Source organism: Microtus pennsylvanicus, chromosome X (assembly GCF_037038515.1).
Source record: "Microtus pennsylvanicus isolate mMicPen1 chromosome X, mMicPen1.hap1, whole genome shotgun sequence".
Classification (NCBI taxonomy): Eukaryota; Metazoa; Chordata; class Mammalia; order Rodentia; family Cricetidae; genus Microtus; species Microtus pennsylvanicus.
Window position 1 is genome coordinate 86516092 of NC_134601.1, and position 26638 is coordinate 86542729.

The 26638-nt window shown below is 48.9% G+C and overlaps 1 protein-coding gene across 10 annotated transcripts; it reads right to left on the reverse strand.

Annotated features, from left to right (window-relative positions):
* Positions 1-1616: 1616 nt before the first annotated feature.
* On the reverse strand, positions 1617-26169 carry Med12 (mediator complex subunit 12). Of its 10 annotated transcripts, none has more exons than XM_075958706.1 (46): positions 25848-26169; positions 25242-25346; positions 24850-25041; positions 24558-24717; positions 23934-24115; positions 23663-23773; positions 23298-23552; positions 22529-22675; positions 22108-22207; positions 21856-21992; positions 21502-21633; positions 20470-20596; positions 19273-19502; positions 18798-18878; positions 18514-18684; positions 17966-18110; positions 17748-17798; positions 17329-17447; positions 17001-17144; positions 16404-16567; positions 16062-16193; positions 15492-15719; positions 15192-15336; positions 14921-15041; positions 14412-14513; positions 14200-14313; positions 13771-13946; positions 13428-13607; positions 12357-12428; positions 11795-11928; positions 11514-11675; positions 10141-10252; positions 9878-9967; positions 9246-9355; positions 8910-9045; positions 8005-8166; positions 6278-6655; positions 5912-6062; positions 5577-5776; positions 5329-5406; positions 5186-5240; positions 5023-5110; positions 2892-3132; positions 2275-2433; positions 2002-2083; positions 1617-1822 (listed from the first exon to the last, which is right to left on the reverse strand). In XM_075958706.1, exons 1-46 carry the CDS (start codon positions 25944-25946, stop codon positions 1779-1781), a joined length of 6504 nt encoding a protein of 2167 aa, XP_075814821.1. In that variant the 5' UTR covers positions 25947-26169; the 3' UTR covers positions 1617-1778. The 10 variants fall into 10 exon arrangements, with proteins under 10 accessions (XP_075814821.1, XP_075814820.1, XP_075814819.1 ...); XM_075958705.1 differs by having other exon boundaries at positions 5568-5776; XM_075958704.1 differs by having other exon boundaries at positions 5568-5776; positions 18798-18896.
* Positions 26170-26638: the final 469 nt, after the last annotated feature.

A 26638-nucleotide genomic window follows, 5' to 3' on the forward strand; every position in this document is an offset into this window, starting at 1 on the left:
GTTCAAGCAAGCTCTGCTCGCACTCTCCCTACCCCCTCCACACCTCATATCCCAAGCTATCAGACAGGTAGATGATCTTCCAGGACTGCAAGTCCAAACTTTTAGCTGCAAAGCTTGAGACCTTGACACACAGGGAGAAACTGAGGTACTGTATGCAGAAAATCCGTTTCTTGCCACAGAGACCTCACTTGGCAGCCATCACCTCTCCTCAGCCTCAGCACCACCCAGGCAGCAAGCACCGGTGGGGCTACTTCACCCTCATCCTGTTACCCTCCCAGAGGTCAATGTCATCCACTTCTGCTTCTACTAAGGCAGATTAGACTCCGACGGCCAGCATACTAGTTGCCTGACCATTGTGGCTTCTACCCCAACCCCAATGGCCAATGTCTTTACCTAGCTTCTGTATGTAATGTACCTAGCACCCAAATCCCTGCTGAATGTCCTTTATCCCAGCCAAACTTCTACCCACTAGGGCTCCGGGACTATCTATGCCAGGATAGAAAGAGTCAGGAAAAATATGCTTCACATGTGTTGGCTTTACCATACCTGGGAGCCCCATTCCTTACTCACAACTTGGATAAATCCCATGTGTAGGAGAGCTTTGTGGGCTCAGAGGGACTTTTAAAATGAACTTGGATGTTGACTGACTGGCACTCCCGCTTTTATCAGCATTCTGAACACTTCCCAGTGATAGGGTGCAATCACAGCTGGAGGGTCCCCTCCAGATGTCACTCAACCACCTGGCTGGTGTAGTCCTTTTCCAGCCCCAGCTGGGTAGACCAGAAATCAGCACTGTCATAAAGCAATTGGGGTCTCTAGCACAGCCTCGGGTCTAAGGCCCAAGGCAGAGAGACCACAAAGACAGTGAGAACGGCCCAGCCCTTGTCCCAAAAGTGACTTGGAAGGAAGTTTTGAATTGGGAGCGAGCAACAGTTACCCTGGGAAACTGCCAAGGTGGGTTGTGTAAAAACATGAAGTTCTAGCAGCAGGCCAGAGAAGCAGGTGTGGCCTTTTGCTGGCCTCTCTTCCCGCTAGAGATACTCCGGACTTCTGTCACCTATCTGACATCACACACCCCTGGAGAGCAACTTCTCAGCCCAGAAATGTCACCTTTAGGGAAGTTCTCTAGCTAGCTTGGTGTATGATGGGGACCACACTATCATGGACAAAAGGAAAGGTCTGGCATCTCTGCTCCTACTCTCAGCTTGTCTGGGACCAAGTATCCGGGGTGTTGTGAAAGGATGACAGGGTTCCACCGGTTTCTCTCCAGTCTAACGAACCCCTCTTCTAGTGTTTTATCCGCAGTGGAAGACAGCTCTGAAGAAGCTGTACTGTTTAGCTGAGGAGGTAAGCCGCCCTAAAGGACTGAGGGTTTGGAGCTCACTGCAGGTTGCTTGAGCAGGAAGAAAGGATAGCAGTTAGAATTCCGAAATGGAGAGAGTAGAGTGAGCTGGGGGGTGGTAATATGGAAGGCACGAAGGCTGAGTTGTTCATCCTTTCCCTGACACTCTCAGGAGACTCTTGTATGTGCAGATCCACACACCTCCTTTGCAAAGAAGCTCTATGTATTGGGTGCAACAGCTCTGGGGTCTCTATATAAATAATATACAAAACCCGACAGTTCAATGCTTCACATTAACAAAAATACTAAAAATTCATTAAAAATGGAGCCTGAGGGAAGGGCTCCAACCACTACTGGAGCTCGCCCAGGAACGGGACTGGGAATTAAGCAGAAAGGCTGGGCCACTTCCAGTGTACAAGCAGTTCCTCCAGGTGACTCAGTAGCGTCCAAATATGTTGGTACTGGGTTGTGGCTGGGTATCTGTGAAAAATGAGAGATTGTCAGGGGGTGGAAGACCAATCAGGGCTCAGATTCATGAAGAAGGGAAAGGGAAATGGGGAAGGAACTCCATCTGGGCCTGAAGCCAGCATCTCAGCCACCTCTGCCGACCCCATCCCCACTTCTTCCCCAGCTTCTTCTTGGGAAGGAGGCAGGCTTACTGGAGAGTTGTTGTTGAAGCTGCCGGACCAAAGCTGCTGTCTGTTGCTGCTGCTGGGTCTGCTGAAGCCCCTGGCGCTGGAACTGGGTGGAAATGGAAAGTGGAAGATGGAACTCCAATCTTCCACCTCCTTCTTCACCCATACCTCTAAACCTATTAGTGTTGTGCCTGACCTCCCGACGCTACCCTGTCACACACTGTTCCTAGCATAGGATGGCTGTGTGCCCATCCTGTGTAGCCATCCCTGAGCCTGTGGCTGTAGTTCGGCAGCTACCTGGGGCTGGGACTGGGGCTGGGGTTGGGGAGGAGCTGTCTGCTGCTGCTGGTGTGGCTGCTGTGGCTGCTGCGGCTGCTGCGGCTGCTGAGGCTGCTGTGGCTGTTGCTGCTGTTGCTGCTGCTGTTGTTGTTGCTGCTGCTGCTGTTGCTGCTGTTGCTATAAGCATACAAGAGATAATTTTAAGGAGAGCAAGGAAGCTATGACTTTGTATTGAAAAAATGGGAGCAGGAAGGGAAAAGGAAGTTAGAGCCAAGGAACAGTGAGGGAATTCTGGGTTCACATCTGAAAGAACCCAAACAGTGTATTTGGCAGACAGTGTCCAATTTCCCCTTCATTATGATACTCAGGAAATGAAAAAGAGGGGAAAGGAAGCCACCTAAGTACCATGTTCAAACCCAATATGGTGGTGTAGGCCTGAAATTCTAGTATTCAGGAAGCTGAGGAAGGAGTATGAGACCCTGCCTAAAGAAACCAAAGAAAACAAAAAGTACAACCATACCCATTCTGCTGGTGCCTAGCACATTACATCATGTTTCATCTTGGGGCCAGTGTGGGAAGAATATACCCTTTCCTTCTTGGGCGCCTAAGACTCAGCCACAATCCCAGGGCCTTACCCGTAGGATCTGCTGCTGCTGCTGCTGCTGCTGCTGCTGCCGGATGTGATACTGCTGCTGCTGCTGTTGCTGCTGCTGCTGTTGCTGCTGCTGCTGTTGCTGTTGTTGTTGTTGCTGCTGCTGCTGCTGTTGCTGCTCAGGCAGGATGGAAGTTGAACGGACGCCTGCCTGGACACCCTGGGCACTCAATGGAGTCATAGTACCCATCATGGGTGTCTGCTGCAGTGTCTGGTGTGAAAACCTCCAAAGACAAGAGGTCCAGAGGTCAAAGCACAGGCCAGAGAAAGGGGGTGGTACAAACCCTGGGTCCCTGACCTGAAAGAAACTAACAAGTCATTGTATTCATTCCTCTTGGCACTAACTAGAGGAGCCCTTCTGGAGTCTGACAGATTTCTAGGTCAGGGAATAAAACACAAAGACAATACTCCATTTTACTGTCTCATAACCTTAATGCTCAGGAATTTTTCGATTCTCTTTTAGCTATTTTTCTCTTCTGAAAAACAGGCTGCACATGATAAGCATTCTATAAACACCTATCAAGGGGTTTATGGTTGCTGTTGTGCCCCAGAAACACCCCCAGTTGTTCTGCTACTCCATATGCCCGTTTTACCCAAATCTGCCCATCCCTGACAATCTGCAGCTGGGCTCCCTCGCTCGTCCTCTCCCACCTTCCCCTACACTCTGTCCACAGTGATCTGTGGCTACGCCAAGCTCCTATCACTCCCCTGAGCAAAGCAGTCCTTTCTGGGGTTGTGTCTCAATGCTGTAATGTAATGTCATATGTCAACTTGCCCCCTCTAACCTAGCTCCTGCTCCTTCCCTTGAACAAGTTTCACATTACATGTAAGCTCCGCTCCTTTCTGTCTTCAGACACTCAACCCACTCCCATGGTTTTGCTCATGCTGCTTCCTTTACCTGGAATGCCCTTTGTTTCCCCCTTCTTTACACATCCCAATCACAGCTATCCTTCCATGACCAGCTCGAATCCACGGATCTTTCTAGTGCTTCTGATCTACACTGGCAGTAGCCCATCTCTTCTCAAGTCCCATTTTACTTCTTGGCACAACTGAACACCTTATTATGACTTTGTTCATACCATTCTCTAAACATTCTTCTGCACGGTATCTTCTACATAAGACCTCTACTTCTCAACTAGGGTAAAAAAAAATCTTTGGGGTGAGGAACCTTGTACTTTTTTTTTTTTACTATCTTTCTTCACTCTAGTCCTAACACAATTTTGGCTACACAGCAGGCAATTCATCAGTCCACTCTAGAGTGTTCTGAATCCTAAGGTGCAGAGCCTTGTGACAGTTACCCAAGTCTTAACTAAGAGTCAACTAAAATTATCCATGAAATTCATTTGTTAGACCATTCTAGAGTTCAACTACTTTTTCTTCCCTTGAGACAGGGGTCTCATGTAGCTCAGGCTAGCCTCAAACTCATTATGTAGCCAAGGATGACCTTGAATTTCTGAGCCTCCTCTTGAGGTGCTGGTATTGCAGGCGTGCATCAATACACCAGGTTTTATGTTGTGCTTGGGATCAAACTTAGGACTTCATGACACTAGATAAACATGCTATCAACTAAACCATATCCTTAGCCCTAGAGTTAACTGTTTAATACCGGACTTAGGACTCCTTATTGTTTCCTATGTCTAAAACCTCTAGATCCCTTCTTTTTTTTTTAAAGATTTATTTATTTATTAAGTATACAGTGTTCTGCCTGTATGCATGCCTGCAGGCCAGAAAAGGGCACCAGATCTCATTACAGATGGCTGTAAGCCACGATGTGGTTGCTGGGAATTGAACTCAGGACCTTTGGAAGAGCAGGCAGTACTCTTAACCACTGAGCTACCTCTCCAGCCCCTCTAGATCCCTTCTTATCAAAGCTAGCTACATTTGTTTCTTCTCTCTGATCCTCAAGGAAGTGACAAGGTTGCAAATGGGAGACTATTGGTCTCTAGGGTCCATTCCAACTCCAGTTGTTTGTGGTAATGGTTATATGACAAGATTACTATTCCTCGTGGCTCCCAAAGTTCAGGCCCATCTATTACCTCAAGTATGGGATTTCCCAAATCAGATGTTTGCTTATACCTCAGTGTCCCTTCCCAGTTCACCACTACTTCGGGTACCTTTGAGTGGAAGTCAGTCCATGCCCATAGGTTGGGGCCTGCTGATGCACATAGCCACTGGGCCGCTGTTGCAGGTGGCGGGTAGGATCTACAAGAGTAGGATTGGTAGAAGGGTGGGTGCTCTGATAAGGCTGGCTGGAGTAGCTGGGGGGCACCATGGTACCTGCAGGGCCTGTGTGTTGCTGCAGTCCCACATGAGAAACATAAGAAGTATAGCCCTAGAGGGAAGGATGAGACAGAGTTGGGCATGAGGGTGTTCAGCAGCTTGCTGCCCTCTCCCTGATGCTCATAGTCCCAGGCATTTACCTGGGAAGTCTGCAAACCATAGGAAGAACTAGGAGTCATCTGATGGACAGATGACTGTCCCAACATCCCCTGACTCTGCTAAAGAGGAAACGGAGAAGTCAAATTCAGGAAATGCTTTCTGCCGTGTCTCTTCTATACCTCCTACCCTGCATGTTCTTGTGAAGGTCCCAAGTATCTCCTCAGGCCTGTGACCCACTAAAACCCCTCCCCCTGACAGTCCTCCCTACTGCCCCTCTCACTATCTTTGCCTGGAGCTGTTGGCGAAGGCGCTGTCCCTGGGGCACTGTGGGTTGCTGCTGCCGGTACACAGAGGTCTTATAAGATGTGGGTTCTAGGCCCATGACAGCAGTTATACCCGGTGTGGATAGCACACCGGGATAAGGTGGTCGAGTTGGCAGTTTTTGCATTGGTAATCGCACAGGACGGTATGGGTCCACACGAGGGCCACCTGGAAAGGAGAGCAAATTGTCCTCTCTGAGATCTTCATCCCTTCAACTTTTTTCAAAAACAGTTCAAGCCATCCACATCTCCCCTGGGGAGAAAAGAATGTTCAACTCCACCATTCCTAGTGAGTAGCACTTACCAGCAGGTAGCGGTTGATTCTGGGTATACAGGCCTAGGGAGTTCTGCCTGTAGTTAAGGTGGGATATGGAACCAGGATTTGCATGGTGCAGAAGGTCTGGAGGCACTGTTACACCATAGGGGCCACTCCTACCTGGGCCCATGCCATAGTCCTGCATGGGTGCAGAGGACAAAGGTAAGTGGGTTATAGCAGTTCTGGAGGGGGTGAGGGAGAAGGGTGTACGGAGAGCGGTACTGATACAGTCACTGTTATCACGATTCTAATGGCACCCCTTCTCCATACACCCCATACCTCCCTTAAACCAGCAACTTTAACCCCGACTACACAAAGTCAGGAAGAGGGGTTGGAGAGGGATGGGGAACTGGCCTCAGTCTTGGTGGCTGGCTGGCTGCGTTTTTTGCCCTTGGTGGATTTCTTCTTGCGCTCCTCGGTGCTGGGAGGAGCAGCTCCTGGTTTGTCAGTCTTGGGGGGCTCAGGAGCCTTTTTCTCAGGCTCTAGTAGGGCAGGGGCTGGTGGCTCCTCATCTTCTGGGGGCAGTGGCAGTGGTTCCAAGTAGTAGGCTCTAGGCCGAGGTCTCAGGTGTGTGTGGTAGAGGAGCAACCGTTGCTGCTCCTCCCCTCGCGCCACTCTGCGGTCCACTCGGACTGTGCCAAACCAGGCCCAGGAGAGCGACGCTGTGGACGGCTTCAAGCCCTCGAAAAGATCCCAGGGAGAGATCTTATGTTTGGTAGAAACTTGTAGACCCTGCTCCAGAAAATGAGAAACAATGAGCCGTTGAGACTTGGAAAACAGGAAGCAGGACTTGAGAACTTAAAGAAAGGGTAAAATATCTGTGGACAAGCCGGGCGATGGTGGCGCACGCCTTTAATCCCAGCACTCGGGAGGCAGAGGCAGGCGGATCTCTGTGAGTTCAAGACCAGCCTGGTCTACAGAGCTAGTTCCAGGACAGGCTCCAAAGCCACAAAGAAACCCTGTCTCGAAAAACCAAAAAAAAAAAAAAAATATCTGTGGACAAGTTTTCAAACAAGGAAAGAGTTGTAAGTAGATCAAGGGACAAGATGAGAAGAGGAAAGACAAACACTGATACAGATGTCTGCAAGAGAGAACATTTTTGCTGGGACACTGTTGAATTGCAGGGGGAAGGTGTGAAGGGGAAGGGCGAGGCCAGGAGAAAAAGAGGTACTGAAGGGGCAGACAGGGAAACATGATGGGGAGGTCAGAGGCTGACAGAAGATGAGAGGGATAGGAAGAAGCCAGAGAGGGAGGAGGGAGGGGCAAGAGGAGAAGGGAGAGGAGAGGAGAAAAGAGACAAGGAAAAACTAAAGACGGCAAAAAAAGGCAATCAGAGAGAGAAGAAAAAGACAGGAGAGGTAGAGAGACAGGGAGGGCAGGAAGAGAGAGACTGATAAAGAAAAATCAAGAGAATGTGAATATTAAGGGGTTTCACTTTGCATTTAAAGTTTGCATTCCCTTTTCTTCCTCTTCTATGCAGAGTAATACGGTTAATCAAGAAAATTCTGAAACTAAGGGTTGGATAGATGTTCCAGTGGTTAAGAGCCCTTGCTGCTCTTGCATAGGACCCAGGTGTGTTTCCCAGAATCCACTCAGGTGGCTCACAACCACTTATATAACTCCAGCTCCAGAGACTCCAACTTCTGACCTCTGTGGGGACCTACACAGATAAGTGGCATACATACACCCATATACATAAATTTTTTAACCCATATACTGAAACTGACGTGAAAAAAAAGGAAGTTGAGCTGGGCAAACAGACACGAGAAAAGGGATAGGGTGTCAGTGGGGTGGTGAGAGGACAAGAGAACAGGTGGGCAGAGAGGAAGGAAAATGGGAGAGGGTCAGGATGAGACAGTTGGAAGTAAAGCAGAGTCCAAAAAAAGGGAGACTCCAAAAGAAGGGGACATAAAGGGGAAGGAAAGCTAAGTGATTTTCTTAAAGTCCCAGATGGTTTGTAGGTTTTATTGGGGACAGCCTAATGGGCTCCTGAACTTGGTGTGTTAGCTGGAATTGTGAGATCAGAATTAACATGGGGTGTAGGGGGTAAGGTAGAGGTCACGGGAGACAAGAGAACATGCCTCCTTCTTGAAGATGGAATCGAAGCCAGCAATCTTGTTGCCCTTGGTGTCAATAAGGGAGCCCTGTGGCTCACAGGCAATGACATCTCGGTTCTGCTTGGGTAGTGGCAACAGTTGGTGAACCTTTTCCAGACTGTCGGATTGGCGTTCTCCCAAGTCCTTCTGCAGGAACAGGAAAATAGGTCATGAGTTCAAAGATACAGAACAAGAGGGACAGGAAGTCTCAAGGAGTAGCACAGAACATAAAGAAGACACTCAGGGGGCTGGAGAGATGGTGGTTCGGTGGTTAAGAGCACTGGCTGCTCTTCCAGAGGATCTGGGTTCAATTCCCAGCACCCACATGGCAGCTTAAAACAGTCTGTAACTCCAGTTCCAGGGGATCTGATACCTTCACACCAATGCATATAAAATAAAAGTTAAATAAATTATCACAAAAGAAGATACTCAGAGCTGGGCATGGTGGTGTACAACTATTATACCAGCATTTGGGAGGCTTGAGGCAATAGTATTTTGAGTTTGTGGGCCAACCTTGGCTATATAAAAAGCCACCCATCTCAAAAACCAAAACTAATCTCAGCACTCATGAGGCTGAGGCAGGAAAAATTACTATGGGTTCAAATGCAGTGTGAGCTATGTAGTCAGTTACAGGACAACCTGGGCTACCAAATGAGACCCTGTCTCAAACCAAACAAACAAACAAAGTAAATTCAAAAAAAGTAATGGCATTGAGTAAATCCCTATTGCACAGATAAAAAAAAAAGACAGGAAATGGGAAGAAAGAGGGCTCAGACTAAAACAAGTCATCTCACTCCCCACTCCCAGGCTACACTGTAAACCGAGGCAGGAGAGTAGAAGGCACTGAGCTTCCAGCACCCCCAAACCTTGTTCTTGTCTCCCTTGCTCACCTGAAGCTTCTTCACCAAGTTCATATATGCACGTTTGTTTTCCTCCATGCTGCCCTGCGAGATGCTAGACATGTCTGCAGCCAATGTTCCATTGATAAGCACACTTAACATGTCCAACACAGTAGTAAAAAGCTCACTGTGGCCGTAGGGAGAAAAACCAGAGAAGAGGTTAAGAAAAAAAAATGGCCCAAGAGGTCACAGGCAGGAAGGGATACTCATGTTATCCTAAGGGGTCTGAGAATGTGTGGGGAACCCAGGGTCATGGAGTCAGTGGTTCCTGCAGCTGGTATGCGCTAGAGACTCCAGGGCATGGCCTGCAGGGTTGGGGATGCTCACTTGTTAGACTGCATGTCCACAGTGCCGCTGATGATGATCTCCAGGAGGAGCTGAGCCCACTCTGTAGTCTGCTGGGTGCTACGCTGCACTGTGTCAAACATGCCTCCCACCTGCCAGGACCACAAATCAGTCAGATGGTTCAAGGTGATAAGTGTTTGAGAAAAGCTTAGGTTAGAACCTGGGTGGGTGGGAGCCGAGACCCCTGATGCCCTGTCCCGTCATTTGTACTTATGATTTACTATCCAACCTTGGGTCAGTGGCTGAATTTGAGATACTGGGATCTGTTTCCTTACTCATAAAGAGATGGGATCTGTACTAAATAAATTCTATAATCACATTCACCATTCCAAAATAGATTTCTAGTATTTCTAGGGCTCAGGCAGAGTGTCGAATACTGAGGCAGGGTCCCTGCAAGCACACAGGGTATTCAGTCTATTGGATCCTGGCCACAGGGATTCAGTTCCTCTAACCATTTTAAGGTCCTGCATCCTTTAGAAATACAACAGGGTTAATATTGGAAGACCTCAAAAAACCTAGTGCCTCCATTCTCAAACCTGTCCTCCCCAACCTGGGGCTTCTTAACTGTATTTCCAGCTCCACCCCTTCTTCCTTCACCCTAGATTCCCCCTTACCAGGTTGAGCCGCAGTTTGAGGGCCTCATGCATTAGCTGCTTTGGTTTGCAATCATCTAAGTACTGGTTTTCTCGCCAATTAATCACAATCTAGGATAGAAACGAGTTTAACATGTACCCAGGAATCTTCTCCTTTCTAATCCAAGTCACCAAATGTTTTTTTTTTAATCAGAAAATAATGAAAGGTCCAAGCATGTAGTGGACTCTCAGGTGCATCCTTCCCCACCCCGATGCCACCACCTCCATGGCCCAGATAGCCATACCTGGTGCACCTGGCTGTGGAGGGAGGCAAGGAGTCCCTCACGCTGCTCATCCTGTCCTTTCAGACACGTCAGCACCAGTGATAGGAAAGGCTGCTGGCTCAACAGGGACATGCTAGAGCCGCGTGGAGGGGAAGGGCAGACAGGAGACTGCGGGTCAAGCACCTCCCAACTTTCTTGTCCCAGATTCTACTCTTAAAACTTTTTTTTTACATTTCTGTTTTCTATGTATCTTTTATTTTTTGGTTTTCCCGGTAGCTATCCTTGTACACATGACATGATGCATATTTGGAGGTCAGAGGAAAACTCGCAGGAGTTGGTTCTTATCTTTTACCATGTGGACCCTAGGAAACGAGCTCAGGGCTGGCAGCAAACATGGTTTTACCCATGGCACCCTAGATTCTACTCTAAGGTGTGACCTCCTGCTTAAGCCATGCCACTCAGCTCTTGCCTTGCCACTTTTCTTGCCTTTCTTTTTCTTCTTCTTTCTCTTTCTTTCTCTCTTCTTTCCTTCCTTCCTTCCTCCCTCCCTTCCTGTTGTGGAATATTATTTGAAGATGTGTTACAATTGTTTATGCTGTGGGACATTTGTTTAAGGATGCAGAGATGTGCTGCATCTATGTGGCATTTGTTTAATTCTGTGAAGGTGTTACTTTGCCTGTCAAAAACACCTGACTGATCTAATAAAGAGCTCAACAGCCAATAGCTAGGCAAGAGAAAGGATAGGCGGTGCTGGCAGGCAGAGAGAATAGATAGGAGAAGAAATCTGGGAAGAGAGATCAAGGAGCAGGAAAAGGAGAGAAGAGACTAGGGGCCAGCCACCCAGCTATGCAACAAGCCACGGAGTAAGAAGTAAAGAAAGGTATATAGAAACAGAGAAAGATAAATGCCCAGAGGCAAAAGATAGATGGGATAATTTAAGGTAAGAAAAGGTGGCAAGAAACAAGTCAAGCTAAGGCCAGCATTCATAAGAAAGACTAAGCCCCCATGTGATTTATTTGGGAGCTAGGTAGCCATGTGATTTATTTGGGAGCTGAGTGGTGGGCCCCCAAAAAAGCAAAAAAGCCGAAAAGACTAAGAGTAAAATAACAACTATACCTTCCTTCCTTTCCTGTTTTGTTTTGTCGCAACAGGTCTATGTAGCCCTGGCTGTTCTGAAACTCACTCTGTAGACCAGGCTGGCCCTGAACTCACAGAGATCTACCTGCCTCTGCCTCCCAAGTGCTGGGATTAGAGACATGTACTACCACACTCCACCCAAGTGTCACTTTCTCATGAGGCCTATTCTCTACCCTGAGCCCCAAAGTTTCTCCTTCCCTGGCCTGCTGTCTCCTCTCCTTCCTACTCTTCAGTCCTTACCCACAGAGTCTCTTTACCTCTTCTGTTTTTGTCGGTCTCGTTCTTTTCGGGAAGAGGAACCCAAGTGCTGACCCTTCTCCAATTCCTCCCCAGCAGCTTTCAGTACGTGGCCCTGAACTGAGGTGGGCAGTTTGGCAATGAGAGGAGCTACCAGCCACACACCAGAACGCTCTAGAGAGCTAGAAGACAGAGGACATGGGTTTCAGGGGAGCCAGGTAGGCAAGGTTGAACAATCATTTTTCCCTGTGCACGCCCAGCATCACCATTTTGAGATAAATTCTAATATTTTTCTACACACCTGAGCACAGGTTTGGTCTTGCTACTGCTGGGCATGTTGCTTGCTGTACTTCCAGAAGATGACCCTGTCTCTGCTGACTGTTGGAAAACCTCAATTGTGGCCTTGGCAATGTTCTCCAAGAGGGAGTTCATCTCCTGGAGAGGATAAAAGGTGTAAAAGTGCTAAAGAGGCAGCTAGTAGTGAGGGGAACACAGCAGGAGAGATGGGAGAGGAGGCTGAAGGAGAGAGAGCATTGTGGTGGTCCACAGTAGGGACATAACTGTCCGCTGTGCCCTCTTGTACCTCTGTATTCTTACAGTTCGCCACTGTCTGCTCCTTTGCAAACCTCCTTACATCCGTGGCCACAGAAACAGGCTCTATTCCTACCCTAGGCATACTTTTCACAGCTGAAAGCACCAACACTCTCAACCCATTTCCCTTATCAACAGCTCCATGTGTCTGCCATTCTCACGGCCTCTTATCTCTTTCAGTCAGGAGCTTGAGGGTAGGACCTCAGTTCTTCTATGATGACCGATATCCCTGACACGGGGAACTGCAGGTGAGCCTGGGAAACATTACTTACATTGTTGGGGGTCTGCTTGATCATCAGCTGTAGCTCCAAGGAGGACTGGCGCATGGTCCACTGGTCCAAGTTCTGGTGGTTAAAAATCCATTCCCACACTAGTCATCATTGATGACGACCTACTGTTTTAGGGCTAATTCCTAATCCCCCATAACAGATTCCTAGAAGTTGGAAAGGGTCCTCTGTGTCCCTGTCTTTAGGAAAGACTACATTTAAATAAGAATCCAAAATCACTGAAAACAAGCATATTTTACATATGGTTAAAAATGACTCCATATCCCCCTAGATTCCTGTCCTAGCACCTCACCAAGTTCTGCTTCATGCCTAACCTTTAAATCCTTAATGTTAAGGTTGAAACCTGACTCTGGTGTTTCACAGCAGCTCCTCAGAGCCCCCACAGGGCCTTTACAGGGCACACAAAGTCCTTTAGAGACTGGAAAGCTACTGGTAGGTAATCTCCCTCCAGCTAAAGAGACCTACCTCATTCCTTTAGTTCTTCCTCCATGGCCTTATTCCGCCCCCCCATCAGCCATATGTCTGAAGCAAGCGGTACGATGAAGTGAAAGGACACAGGCACACCTATGTCCTCATCCTGGCCCTAAACTTCCTAGCTCGTGTGAAGCAACCTCACTAGCCTCAGTTTCCTCACTGGTTAAATAAGGATATTCCTATTCACTTCACAGGGCCATAAAGATCAAATGAAAGAAATGAATGCACAGTGCCATGCACAGAGTACCGGAGCATGAAGTACATTTTCAACCACAGTAGCGATTCCTGTTCACTTACTGGATCACAACCAAAGTGCCATCCATGCAAAGCAGAATCGGGCCTCCCTGAGGCAATTCTTGCCACAGGCGAGCTGTACTCACTGCAGACTGTGCAGTCATCACCTAACAGCCTAACTCCTGAGTCTAGACCAGACCGCAGATCTGCTCTGTAAGACCATGTTGGAGCTGTTTTCCTTGCTACCATTCTCCTGCATGCTCATTCATCTTCCTACCTACTGAACAGTTCCACCGTTTCCCAGTAGGATCCTGCTGCTGCTCCCAGCAACCCAGCAGCTTGACCTACCTTGAGAATACGCTTAATGCGCTGCCGCTGGGGGTTTTCTCCATCTTCATTGTCCAGCAGTCGATGTGGGTAACAGATGAGCTGCATGAGGCGTTGGGCCTGGGCACTACTCAACACTGGGTCTTGTAGATCATTGCTGTCCTCACACAGTGACTTAAGGCAGCGTTCTCCTACCCATTCCTAAGGAGAATGATAATTAGAAGACTGCAGGCAATCCCAGGAAGTTGTATCAGGGGCAGGTAAAGGACCCGATGTATAGCAGGGAGGTAGTGTGCTCATGGGCTAGAAACAAGGCTATACTACATGGAAGCATTTAGGTGGAGTGGGGGAAGGTGAGACTAACCTGTTGGCAGATGCTTCGCAGCACGTACTTGGCATAGACATCCAGACTTGCTGTCTCCACAGAGATGTTGCGGCCACCCTGCCTCCTACCACCATTACCACCTCCTCCCTCCTCTTCTGGAAGTTCTTCTGTTCCTCCTGTCACCGTGAAGCCTGAACCTTTCAGCTCCGCATCCCCTGTGGTTCATGGGTGGGAGATAGGGAGGGCAGAGTGTGATCAGAATGGTGTGTGGAGACCTGCCCTGTCCCACAGAGGCAGAAATTCCCCAAATGCTGCCCTATGAAACAGAAATATATTTATCTCCCTCCCCTTTTCTCCAAAGGCCAGAGAGACCACCTTTGGGAGGGAGAAAGACTGTCCCTGTAGTTTTGCTGGCACTCCACCCTATACACACTTCTGGCAAGTCTCTCTTCCTACCCCCTTGCATACCGAGTACAAACACAGCCTTGAGAACAGCAAACACAGCTCCATCCACGATGCGGTTCTGGGAGGCAGCCAGCAGGTGGCGGTCACAGGAGGACCGGATTCCAACAGTAGGTTTGTCTGTAAGGGAGCCACAGTCAGGGGAAGCAGAAGAAAAAGCAGCGGGTTGGGAGAGCCACAGTTTCTCTAGCTGCCTGGCTCCAATCAGAGTCACTTACTTCCATCAGATTGGCAAGGATTGAGCTGTGGTGTCTTGAACAGGTGGAGGAGGATGCGGCAAGTAAGCCGGGCCCCTGGCTCAGAATCCTGTTCGCTACAAGCTAAAAGACAGACAGCAGATCTGAAAAGAACGAAGCCAAACTCTATGCATGTGTATATGTGTTGGGAGGAAGAATAAGATGAAATGCAAGTGAGGTGAAAGGAGCAGCAGAGCACAGAAATGTTATACAACTGAAGGGGCAAAAGCCAAAAAGGTTCAGAGGCTGGGCTGAAGCTCAGGCTCACATGAGGGAGTTATTGGGTTCCATTTCCAGATACACACACAGTGTGGAGGTGTTATCGGGGCTGCAATTTCAAAATAGGCCCTTGGAGCCTTCCAGCCTGAAGTACAACAAGCGCTGGCCAAGGAACTACAGCAGGGCGTTCCCCAAGAAGAGGCTGGTTATGGAGTACGTATTAGCACAGGGCGGGGAACTGACATTCTCGGAGTTCTGAACTGGAACCTTACCAGCATTCAGGAGTGAAGGGATAGCAGCACAGCGAATCAGGTCTTCCAGGAGCAAACACTGTCGGGCGATGAGGATGGCAACAAAAGTAGCCAGGGAATCGTGAAAAGACAAGTCACTGACCTGAAAAAAGTGGCCAGACACCGTGACTCAGTGTGGAGGAAGGAGACTTCGCCAGTGTGCCATGCCTCCACTCGACTCAACTCTGACCCTCTATGGTCTTGAGTGTGGCCAGATCGCTACCAAATAGCAAGACCCCACCCAAAGGCTTACATCTACATTGCACAGGAGATCGTTGAAACCACAAGTGCCATTGTTAGAAGAGCAGCACAGAGCCTTAAGTACTCCTAGCCACTCTGCACTCAGTGACTTGCAATAGCCGGTCAGCTCCGCGCACAGGATTGCGATGTCATTTACCCTAGGGAGAAGTACAAAAGCCCTCAGGAAAAGTCTTGCTCTACAAAACGTCAGATTCACAACTTTCTGTCTCTGCCCCAGTAACAATGGAAGGTCAGCATCTCTCAGATCAGGTGGCGGCATGATGCCTATTCCTCAACGCAGTATGCCCCATACCTATCAGGATCATGATGCCCCACACAGACGTGCATGAGAGCATTGCAGACAAAGCTGTAGCGGTTAGCAGGGTTCTCGCTCAGACTCTTGCCTAGCCCCGTGTAGGTGAAAGTGTGAGCAGCAGGGTTCTCCAGAGTGTCAATCATGAACTCCGGTGCCCAGCGCATATTGGATTCTGATGGCTCCACATTGCAGTAGATGGTGTTCTTCACTTTTGAGCAAAAGTCACTGCAGGGGTAGGGAAAGGAAATAGCAGTACTGAAGTAGGTCTGGTAGGGTACAGGGATGGGCAGGATAGGGGAGAAAAGAAAAAGGAGTGAAGGATGGAGGACCTTGGGAGAAGAAAAAGGGAGCTGGGCCACAGCAGACATGGCAGGAAGGAAACCACATGTGATTAAGAAAGAGTGGCCTGTGAAGGCAAGGAGGAAGAAGGTTCACTTTCAGCAAGGAAGTCACAGGTAAAGGACACAGTGCATAAGTGATCCCGCACAGACAGCTGGGTGCTGAGGTGTGCGGTAATGGGAAGGAGGCAGGACTAGCCCCATTCTCCTATCTCTTCACCTCTCTTACCTGAAGAGCTCCCCAAATTTGCTCTTTAAATGGCTACAGGAAGTATACAGATCATAGAGATAAGCAAGGATACAGCGCTCTGCAGAGGAGCCATCTGAGCGGTTCATTCCATGCTTCACCACGCCACAGAGCCTGTCACAGAGCAGGGGAGGGAGGATCAACAGGGGTAGACAGGGGACGGGGCTCCTGAAAACCAATTTAAGAGTCTTGGGAAAACTATTCTACCCTACCTTGGTAGCAGACTCTGCCCCACTGTGTGGCCCCACATGTCCTTCCTAGGCCATTTCTAACTGGCATTCACCAGAATCCCACACATTTCAGTTACTTTGAAACCCTGCTTACCCCTCAAAGACTTGTGCCATCTGGTCCTGGTTGAGGATGAGGCAGGCGTGATAGTGTCGAAGGACAGCCACGATACATAAGCATAGGCTGGTTGTGTAGCTACCCACCAGATCAGAGGATTTGAGGAGGAGCTCGGCCTCAACCACGCTCAGCTCATTCAGCAGCTATCAGAGAAATGGAGATGAACCATGAGAAGAGGCCCCTTTCTTTGGACGTAACCCATTTTCTGTAAGGAAGCTGCCATGGCCAAGCCTGTGCCCCTTCCTGCCGGAGTCACTTCAGCAGAGAAGGGTCAGGTTCCCATGTGCCAGTGTCCTGTGTCCGCTAGCAGTATCTCTAAGCAGTCTCCAGGCCAGCATGCTGTAAACTCCACAGGGAGAGGATGCTCTGTACCCAAAGCTCTAATCTGTCTCTTGGGCTCCCCAGGGAGCACTTAAGTCTCTATTCTGGCCCTCTTAGCTCATGTTCCACTCCCACTGTGCTGTCTTTGGGCCATCTGAAGAGCCCGGGAAACTGCCTGGAGCCTCTACTTTTGTCTTTGGGACCCTATCGAGCATGGATTCCTTCTTCTTCCCTTCTCTGCTCCAACGTCCCCACCTGAATGGCAAAGTCGATGAGGCCACTGATGCTCAGAGAATATTCCATGAGGTCGAAGATGAACTGCACATGCTGCACCAGAGGCAAGTGGTACGACATGCCAAGGGCAAAGCTCGTGATCTGCTCCAGAACATTCCGGGAGACCTGATAAGGGCAGTGTGAGTGAGACAGGAATAGAAGGAAAGAAGACCTAGGGACAGAGGAGAGGATGATGGCGGAAGGGGATGAGACCAGCAGGCTTAGCCTGCTTAGTGGGGGGAAGATAAGACAAAAAGGAAAATAAGACAGGAGGCCAGAAGGTGGGAAGGGGGCTGGCTTAGGCCCACACCTGAGCCGTGACCTGATGTTGGTCATAATGAGAAAGGTGCTGGAACTTAGCAAAAATATCTTCAGCAGTGGGGAAGGCTTCTGGCCGGTTGCGGCGGCGCTTCTGCCCATCTTCCCCACCTGCGGGGACAGGTGAAAGCAATGAGTCAGGACAATAAAGAAAACTAGTTGACGAGGGGTCGGGTAGGGAGGTGTGGAGAAGGGACTGTGCTGGGAGGGAGGAGGGGAAGGGGGAATGAGGGTAGGAAGAGAAAAGGGAAGGGTGGTCAAGGAAGGGCTGGGGCAAGGGACAAATGGGACAATGAAGCACAGGTTTAATAAAGGACCACAGACTATGTGGACCTCAGAGGAACGTGTACAGGGAGGTGCTAGGTTAAGGAGGGGCGGAGGGAGGGCAGTAAGGGGCTTACTGTGAGGTACCTAAGAATGTCAGGTCTCCAGGATTCAGAGGCACAATAGGAGCAAGCTGGTCTGTAGAGGGGGGAATGAGGGGGAAGTTTCAAAAGGACTAGAGCTCTCAGGAGACTCCAAGAGACGGAATATTGGGACATGACTGGGGAGTGCCCTACTCTGGGCATAGGAAGACTGACTAGGGCATTCTTTGGGGGAGACTTTTGTTTAAGGAGGCTCAAACCCACCAGTTTCTGCTGTCCCCTTGCGGTTCAGAACCTTCAGGATATCCTTGGTAATCTTCTTGATGGCATGGCGGGCATCATCTCGCTGCTTCCCCACCCCAAACAGTACGACCAACCGCTGGTTGCACTCATGGCTGCATGACTCCTCCTGCACCCAGCAGCACCGTCAGACTCCATCACAGGTCTCCTGCCCTCCTCTTTTTTTGGTTTTTGTTTTTGTGTTTTTTGTTTTTCGAGACAGGGTTTCTCTGTAGCTTTGGAGCCTGTTTGGAGCCTGTCCTGGAACTCACTCTGTAGACCAGGCTGGCCTCGAACTCACAGAGATCCGCCTGCCTCTGCCTCCTGAGTGCTGGGATTAAAGACGTGCGCCACCACCGCCCGGCTTCCTGCCCTCCTCTTAAGAGCATGCTTTGTATCTCTCAACACTCCCATGTTCAAGCCCCTTCTCAAACACACCCAACACCCTTGGGAACAGGTCTAGCCCCTCAGCAAATTCCTTGGATGAAAATCTGGGCTCAAAACAAGCCATCACAAATGTTGGAGAACAGTACCTGTGGGATTGGAAAATGTGTGGCATACTGCACATGTCGTGGCTGGTCATAAAGAACCCCAAGTGTCCCCTCGATCTTCTCTTTGGGTGGGGGCTTCACTTCCTTTTCGACATCTGGTTTCTCAGGGGATGGACTTCCCTTCCCCTCACAAGGCATAGTAGGAGAGAACAACTAAGAGGGCGAAAGGCAGCACGTTCAGGAGAAGCAAAGGAGGCAAAGAAATTCCCAAAGGAGGCGTAAGGGGAGAACCAAGGTGCTAGATTCTTCCATGCTCAGGATCTTACTGAGAAATCGGGTTTCTCCATGTCTTCAAAGAGCACACTGGAACTAGGGTCGATGTCCATAGATTCAGAGAGCCCTGGATCCTGCAGGCACACAACAAACTGCATTTCTTAAATGCAGCTTTAAATGCAAAAACAACTCCCTGCTTTAGTCCCACGGAGTGCTTCTTCACTGTCCAGGAAGTTCACTGAGAACTGAATCAAGGAGGCAGGAGGAAAGCCCAAGTTCTGCATTCAAACCTTGTCCAGTTACTTAACCAGTAAGCAAAGCCTCAGTTTCCATCGGCTTTAAAAGGAAGGCAGGAGTACGTCACCGACCTTTCGTGAAGAGCAAGTGAGAAACTGACATGAGACTATTCTATAAACCACGAAGTTCTAATACCATTCTTGGGTAAAAGAGATGCTCGGAAGCTTCTAGAAGCTGTGAAAATGGGAGTGTCAAAATGTAATAATTACTAGCAAGGAAAAGGACACACACCTCTAGCTTGCTACTGCTGCTGCCTTCAGTTTCCTTGCGCTCTGGGTCATCTGCAGGATCATCAAAGGGAGAAGGAGGCCGAGGACCAGGGGCTCCAAATGCAAGGTCCCCCCGAGAGATGAGAGTGCAGGTGTACATGTTGTGGGAGAAAACATCGTGTCGGATCAGTTCACAGAAAAGCAGTACTAAGTTAAAGAATTCCACTCGTTCACTCTCACTGCGGGGATCAGCTAGAAAGGAATGAGGAAAGCTAAGTTAGCAGAACACAAGACGGGACAAAAAGAGATAGGGACATGCTTCAGTAATGGTGCTCTTAGAATACTACAGAGATATCCCTGAGGCAAGAACAGGAGGAAAAAAATCCAGAAACTGCCTAGACATACAAAGTATGGTTGGTGGGGCTGGAAAAATGCCTCAGTGGTTAAGAGCACTCACTGGCTGCTCTTCTAGAGGGTTTGATTCCAAGCACCCTCATAGCAACTTACAACTGTCTATAAACTCCAGTTCCAGGGCATCCAAAGCCCTCCACTGGCCTCTGCAAGTACCAGACACGCACATGGTGCACAAACATACATGCAGGAAAAGTAACCATACTCAAATATTTAAAAAACAGGTGGCTACATCACTTCATGCTGTCCACCACCACCTCAGAATGAACAGACTATCATTGCTCCTGTGCATATAGGAAAAATGCTTTGCTCAAATGTTCTTGTGTTTATTCTTTGCATTTCTCTATTCTATGAAAATTGTGAGACCATCAAGGAATAGAATTATGCCTAAAAGTAATTTTTCAGAGTCAAAGACAGAAGTATAGACCAGAAGGTCCTTTTTTGTGTTCTTGAGGCAGAATTTGTGTAGCTTTGACTATCCTGGAACTCTGTACAAAAGGCTGATCTCAAACTCAGAGATCATCTGCCTGCCTCTGCCTCCTGAGTGCTGGGATTAAAGGCGTGTGCTACCACTGCCTGGCTTTTGCTTTTTTGACGGTTTTTCTGTGTAGCCCTGGCTGTCCTGAAACTTGCTCTGTAGACCAGACTGACCTTGAACTCAGAAATTCACCTGCCTCTACCTCCCTAGTGCTATGATTAAAGGTGTGCACCACTACTGTCCAGTGCCAGAAGGTCCTTCCTCAAGTTTTCTGAGTACATAGCTTATAACTGAATTTAGGCAAGGTAACTAGATTATAGGTATCCATACTCAGCATGGGAGCCTGTGTATCCAGAAACTGCAGGAGGACATCCTGGAATATGGGTGCACTAGGAGCAGAAAGGGAACCAGAGGCGATGGAACCCTTCTCATCAGCTGCTTCAGATTCTCCGCAACGCTGCAAGATGAGAGAACAAAGTGAGGAGTGACTTTTCCCTGCTTCTTCACTCTTGACTGTGTAACCTCAGGAGAGTCACCTGTCTTGCCTCCATCCCATACTTCTCATTTCCTTTGCCACCTCCCAACTACAGCCTTGATCTCTTCTCTAACCAATTAATCCATCAGCTCTTTTCTATTTGTGCCTTATGTCCTTAACGTTCCCTGTAAGGTCTCTACCACTTTTATTTATTTGCTTATTTAGTTTCGTGAGGCAAGGTCTCACTATGCAGCTCTGGCTGGTCGCAAACTCATAAGAGATTGGCCTGCCTTTGCCTCCCAAATGAGTGCTGAGATTAAAGCCATGCAAGACCATGTCCAGCTTTTTTTTTCCCCAAGAGAGGGTTTCTCTGTAGCTTTTAGAGCCTGTCCTGGAACTAGCTCTTGTAGACCAGGCTGGCCTCGAACTCACAGAGATCTGCCTGCCTCTGTCTCCCAAGTGCTGGGATTAAAAGTGTGTACCACCATGGCTCGGCCCAGCATTTTTTTAAAACTTTGTTTTGAAACAGAGTCTATGTGGCACTAGCTGTTCCAAATTACACCAGGCTCGCCTCAAATTCAGAGATCTGCATGCCTCAGGCTCCTAGGTGCTGGGATTAAAGGTGTCCACCACCACACTCAGCTTTTTTAACTTTTGAGACAGTCCCTCTAGCTAGGCCTGGTTGGCTTTGTAACCATGATCCTCTATATAAACCTTTCACATGGTGGAATTACAGGTACGTGCCAAGACGAGAGCTCTCTATGGGTTCTTTCCAATCCTTCAGGTCCAGTCCCAGTCCCACTTCTATCTCAATCAATCACTCCAATGTGTCCAAACCTAGTTATTCTTTCCATTGGGCAACTCACTCCCTTTTCTTAGCCTCTAACCTCAGCCTCAATTTCGGCTTGTCTCTTCTCCAGGAGCTTGGCTACTACCATAGCACGATGCCGACCAGAGCGTTTGCAGCTCACAGCCCATTCACATAATAATGATACCACAGCATCATCATCTGAGGAAATCTGCAGGCAAAGGATTTGATGAGGATAAGTAACGGAAGGCTGGGGACAAAAGAACTGAGTTCCTCTTTCAAAAACATAGGCCCCACCTAAAAACATCCTGGGACCAGGCACCAAGAAGATCATCAGTTCAGGGGTCTCCTACTATCAATGTGTTACTAACCTTACCCTTATCCAGACTGCTTCTCCTGCAAGGGTTTTGTTCTTTCTGTTTCTCTTACTCACCTCATGACCATCCTTACTAGGCCCCAGTCCAAAAATTCGATTACAAAGGGAGTCAAGAGAATTACTAAAGTCAGAGCGCTCAAAACTATGGCTGTCTAGTACTTCTAAAGTGTGGAGCACCCGTCCAATGGTGAAACCTGAGGACAAAACAAACAGCAGAGGGGAGTTAGCCAGAGGTTTCGTGCATTCGGAGTCTCAGATGTCTAGGCACCCATCGCCATCCTTTCCTAGCTTCTGCCCTCTGACACCCACCTGCAGTAGCTTCCTGGCACTTATCAAAAGACCAGCGAACCTCAACTGCTTGTCCTCGCTCCTTGATCTGCTGTTCAATCTCTCGCAATTTTGCACGCACCTGCAATAATTTTTTAAAAAAGCTTTAAGGAAACAGATACATAAAAAGCTAAAAGAAGAATAGCCGAAAGCTGGGCATGGTAGTATATGCCTGCCTGTAATCTAGCACTTGGGAGGCAGAGGCAGAAGGATCACCATTAAGTTCGAGGCCTTCCTGGTCTACAGAGCAACTTTCAGGTCAGCAAAGGCTACTTAGCAAGAGTCTGTCTCAAAAAACAAAGCAGAAACATAAAACAGTAGCAGCCCCCAAACCACTATTTCTGGAAAAACAATTTAGCATCGCATCGCAACTTTGAAATACCAAGGTAGTGTTTAAACTTACCTGCTGAGTGAAGGCACTATTACCCTCTGGCATGGGCAAGTTGGAGGGAGCAATGGGCAGGTGGTCAAGTGGAGAGCCAGTCTTAATTCGACTATCAGTCAATGAGTAGTGCCAAACTAGAGCACTGGGACAACACAGGAGGATGGTCTGCCAGACGAACAGATAAGTCAAACCCAGTTAGCATGGATGCCTCTCTAGAATCCCCACTTCCGAGTCACCTCCCTTAGGTTTCCCATCTGAATTAGGTTTACTATGACTGAGTCCTTGGGGCAAGTATCATCCCCTCCTCCTCACCTTCCTCTTTTTAATTATTTGTATAGTATTTCAGACAAGGGTTCATTTGGCTATGGAGCTTATGCTGACTTTGAACTCACAATCCTCCTGCCTCTTCTTTCTAAGTTTGGGACTGTGAACACTTTTCTCAGCGCTTTCCTAAGAAGCCTTGGGCCTACTACTTAGTTCTGGGAGAAAATTCCAAAACCTCTAAAAGGGATCGTCCTATTACAGAGAAACAGCCACGTGGTGGTGGTGAATGCCTTTAATCCTAGCACCTGGAAGGCTGAGGCAAGCAGTTTTCTGTGAGTTCAAGGCCAGCTTGGTCTACAGGACAAATTCCAGGACCAGCTCGGAAAAACAAACAACAAAAAAGCAGAGAAACACTAATTCTTGAATCCTCAGTGCCAGCTCCCACCTCTGAGTTGGACTCACCCCATTCTCCAGGATGAGCGCTGTTAGTTCTTTACACTTTCTTCGGCCCTTTAGTACCTACCTGAAGGATACAGCTGAGGCCAAAAACCAGGGGCCGGTGCTGAGGACACATAAGCAGGTCACTAAAGGGAGTCGTGGGTGTACTGCTAGTTGGGGGCTGAGGTGCAGGAGTGGTGGGCAGAGAGCTTGTTGACTGAGCAGATATAACATGAGATGAGTGACTGCTCATGCCATCCAGCTGTAGAGCCAGTCTCCGGGTACAGAAGTAGGCAAGGCGGCGGGACAGATAGGCAGACTGGACAAATTCCCCTGAGTACTGTGAAGACATGACCAACAGAGCCCCTAGTTTTCTCCAAGAGACACTGCTCTGATCCTAACCCTTCCTCGGATCCCTTCAAACACTCCCTCTCTAGGTCTAGGTCTTACTCGAAGCAGTAGAGGAAGCAGCAATTTAAGCAATTCGTCCTCTCCAGGGCGTATTTTCTCAAAACACTCAAGCACCCAAGTCAGGAACTCATGTCTGTCCAGCATTCCATCCTATGGATAGCAGGGAACTATTAGAGGTAAGGCAGATAAAGGAAATGGAAGGATGAAGAGAACCACAGTGAGGGCAAGGCAATGGGCAAATTCCATTCTATACCGACAACACAGGGTAAGGTGTAAGTCAATGCCATGTACGACATGCCCTTGCGCCTACCTGAAACATGAACATGGCGAGCTTCTCATTGTAGTCCCACTGCCTGATTGCCACCTCTACATCATGGGGCAAGGGTCCTATAGTAGAACCACAGCCTCCACTTCCTGCAGGCCCTGGCCGATAGTATTCAGCCATCTTCTGTAGCTGTTCCCATAAGTACTTTGTAATGATTTGAGTCCATTCTAAAGAAAATACGGAAAAGGGAGCTATTTGATAGTATTCTTAGGCTTCGAATACTCCTGTCTCCCCTGCTTCCACTCACAATCACCACAATCCCGAGCTCTATTCATCTTCTTACCCTGGAGACAAATGCCACCTCCTTAAAGCAAGTAATCACTATGTCCACTGAAGTCGCAGAGAATCGTCTGCCTACTCTGTTGGCATTCACCACTTTCTATATTAAATTATGCTACATATGCCTTCGCATCTCCACTAAGATCCAAAGAGCAGAGATTATATGCTGGTCATCTTTACAGCCCAGTACCTGACCACGGTAGATAAGCAAATCACTCCATGCTTACCAACTGAGTGAGTGTGAGATTCACGCAGAAGCAAGGAATATAGACTAAGGCGTCTGTCACTCCTTGAAGCCATCAGTGGCACACCAGGTATGCAGTCACTTACCCGTGAAAGGGTCAGCAGTATTTTTCTTCTTAACCTTAGTCTCAGACATTGCTGCATAATAGGCACAGGTCATCTTAATGAGCCAAGCAGCCCGCATCACAGGCACTGTGTATTTGGCTAAGTATCCAAACACTTCTTCCTTTTTACTGAAAATGGGGACCTGGATGGACATCACAAACAGTGAGGTCTCTATTACCCCAGGAGTTGATACCACGTAGCTTAGTATCAGAACATAGGTAGGTACCTGACACATTCCCCACGTTGACCCTAAGAACGAGAAACAGCACCTCACCTTTTTAGCTAGGTTTGTGAGTGGTTTGGTGCCAGCCAGGTCGGTGAACCAGGTGTTAATAGCACTCTGAGATCGTGCAGTCACCAGCCAGAAGTTGTCCTTCTGGTTCATGAGGGACTTCTTGCGACTGGTGTCAGAGAAAGTATTGCAGCGTAACTTCTCGGCAATAATGCTGCTGAAGTTGGAACTGATCTAGAGGAAGAAAAGTGTACCTCAGTGCGGTAAGAAGGGGTAGCCAGGTGCCACTGTGGTAGGGAGCACCAGGTTGGCAGCTGCCCTGGGTTATGAACTCTGCCATTTAGGTTATCCCTTTAAGTTTTCCCAACCCAGAACCTTTGCTCTTTCTCAGATGCTTTCCACCCTTTTCCTTCAGCCTGGCAGGGTTCTCTCACCTTGGCAGGATTGAAGTTGACGTTCTTGGCACTGCCATGTTCATCCCCAGAGACAGCAGGCTGGTTATTGAAACCTTGTTTTACATTCAAAGCCGTCAGTTCATCCTAAGGCAGAAAAACAGCATTTTAGCTCACCCCCATTAGCCTTGGAGAAGAGGGTGTAAAAAAGGGCAGAAGGGAAGAAAGGGAGGAGGATTCCGAGTAGAAGAGGTTGTTATTTAAAGCCCAGCCCTAATGTTCATTCGGACCCCACCCTCACCCCCACAGTCAATGAGATTCCCACATCCCCCAGAGAGACCTCAACAGCACTCTTCCCTTGCAGGCACCTCACCAAGCTGGCCCTAACAACTTTCTGAGGTTTGTGTGTGAGCGCCCGCACGAGTGTGGAGGGGGGCACCTCTGGTGTGGCTCGCGAGCCATTGCCTGCACACCAACCGGAACTGCCGGCAGCCCCTACACTCCGGCACCAGTCCACTCTACTCTTCCCCCTTTTGGGACTTTTGCTCTCACCTAATCGCCCCGCCCCCCCTTCCCTGAACTGTCAGTGTCTCTTCCTATACTAATCACCTGCCCGGACCCCGCGGGAACCTGGATTTGTGAACGCACCTCTTTCTGTTTGGGATCTTGAGGGTACACATCGGGAGGCCCCAACCGCAGCCGCTTCAGGGGTCGGTGCTCGTAGCTCAAGATCCCGAAAGCCGCCATCTTGCCCAGCCCGTACCGCCGGAGGCGCCTGCAGGGCCAGGCGAGGTGGGGAGGGAAGGGGCGGAGGGCCGAGGACGGGAGGGAGCAAGCCGGGCGGCGGTGGAGAGGACTGAGGCCGAAAGAAGGGGGGTGGCGGAGGCGGGGCACGTTAGAAACTCTCGATTACTGCCGGAAACTGCCGAGGGACGCTGGGTACCGTCGGACAATACTGACTGCAGAGGGGGTGGGGCCTCGCCAGCGCGGGGCGGAGCACAGCCCGGGAGCTTTGGGCCCTAGGAGGGAAAGTCAATTTCACCCACTAAAAATCCACCGGCATGGCCTGTGCTGGAGGTGCAGAACTGAAATGGGGAAGGCTGCCGCTGGGCTGAGCTCTAACTGGAACTGGATTCCCGTCGCCTCACTCAGTTCTTGGCCTAAAATAAGTGCTCAGGAATGTTTGGATTGGTTAATAACTGCTTCTTTTACTAATCACTGAGTTTCTTAGTTTCCACATCTGGATAATGGGTATGCTAATACTTCGTTTAAACGACAGTCGTAAAGATTAGAGACTACCATTGTTTAAGAAAGCACCTATGGACCGAGATACAAAAGATCCTGTCTCAAAAAAGAAAACATTTGTATAAAGCTGAAATGCTTGCTTTCATCTCTCCCCCCCCCCCCCCCCCCCCCGGCAGTTACAGCCCCTCTACACC

What these genes read in the sequence shown, in the direction of transcription:
- Med12 (XM_075958696.1), bottom strand. Translation starts at nt 25,946, where the DNA reads ATGGCGGCTTTCGGGATCTTGAGCTACGAGCACCGACCCCTGAAGCGG. An exon ending in AGCCAGCCACCAAGACTGAG is followed by an intron (nt 6,063 to 6,277) that starts GCCAGTTCCCCA and finishes GCACCCATGCAG; the next exon opens with GACTATGGCATGGGCCCAGG. An exon ending in ATGGTTTGCAGACTTCCCAG is followed by an intron (nt 5,241 to 5,328) that starts GTAAATGCCTGG and finishes CCTTCCCTCTAG; the next exon opens with GGCTATACTTCTTATGTTTC.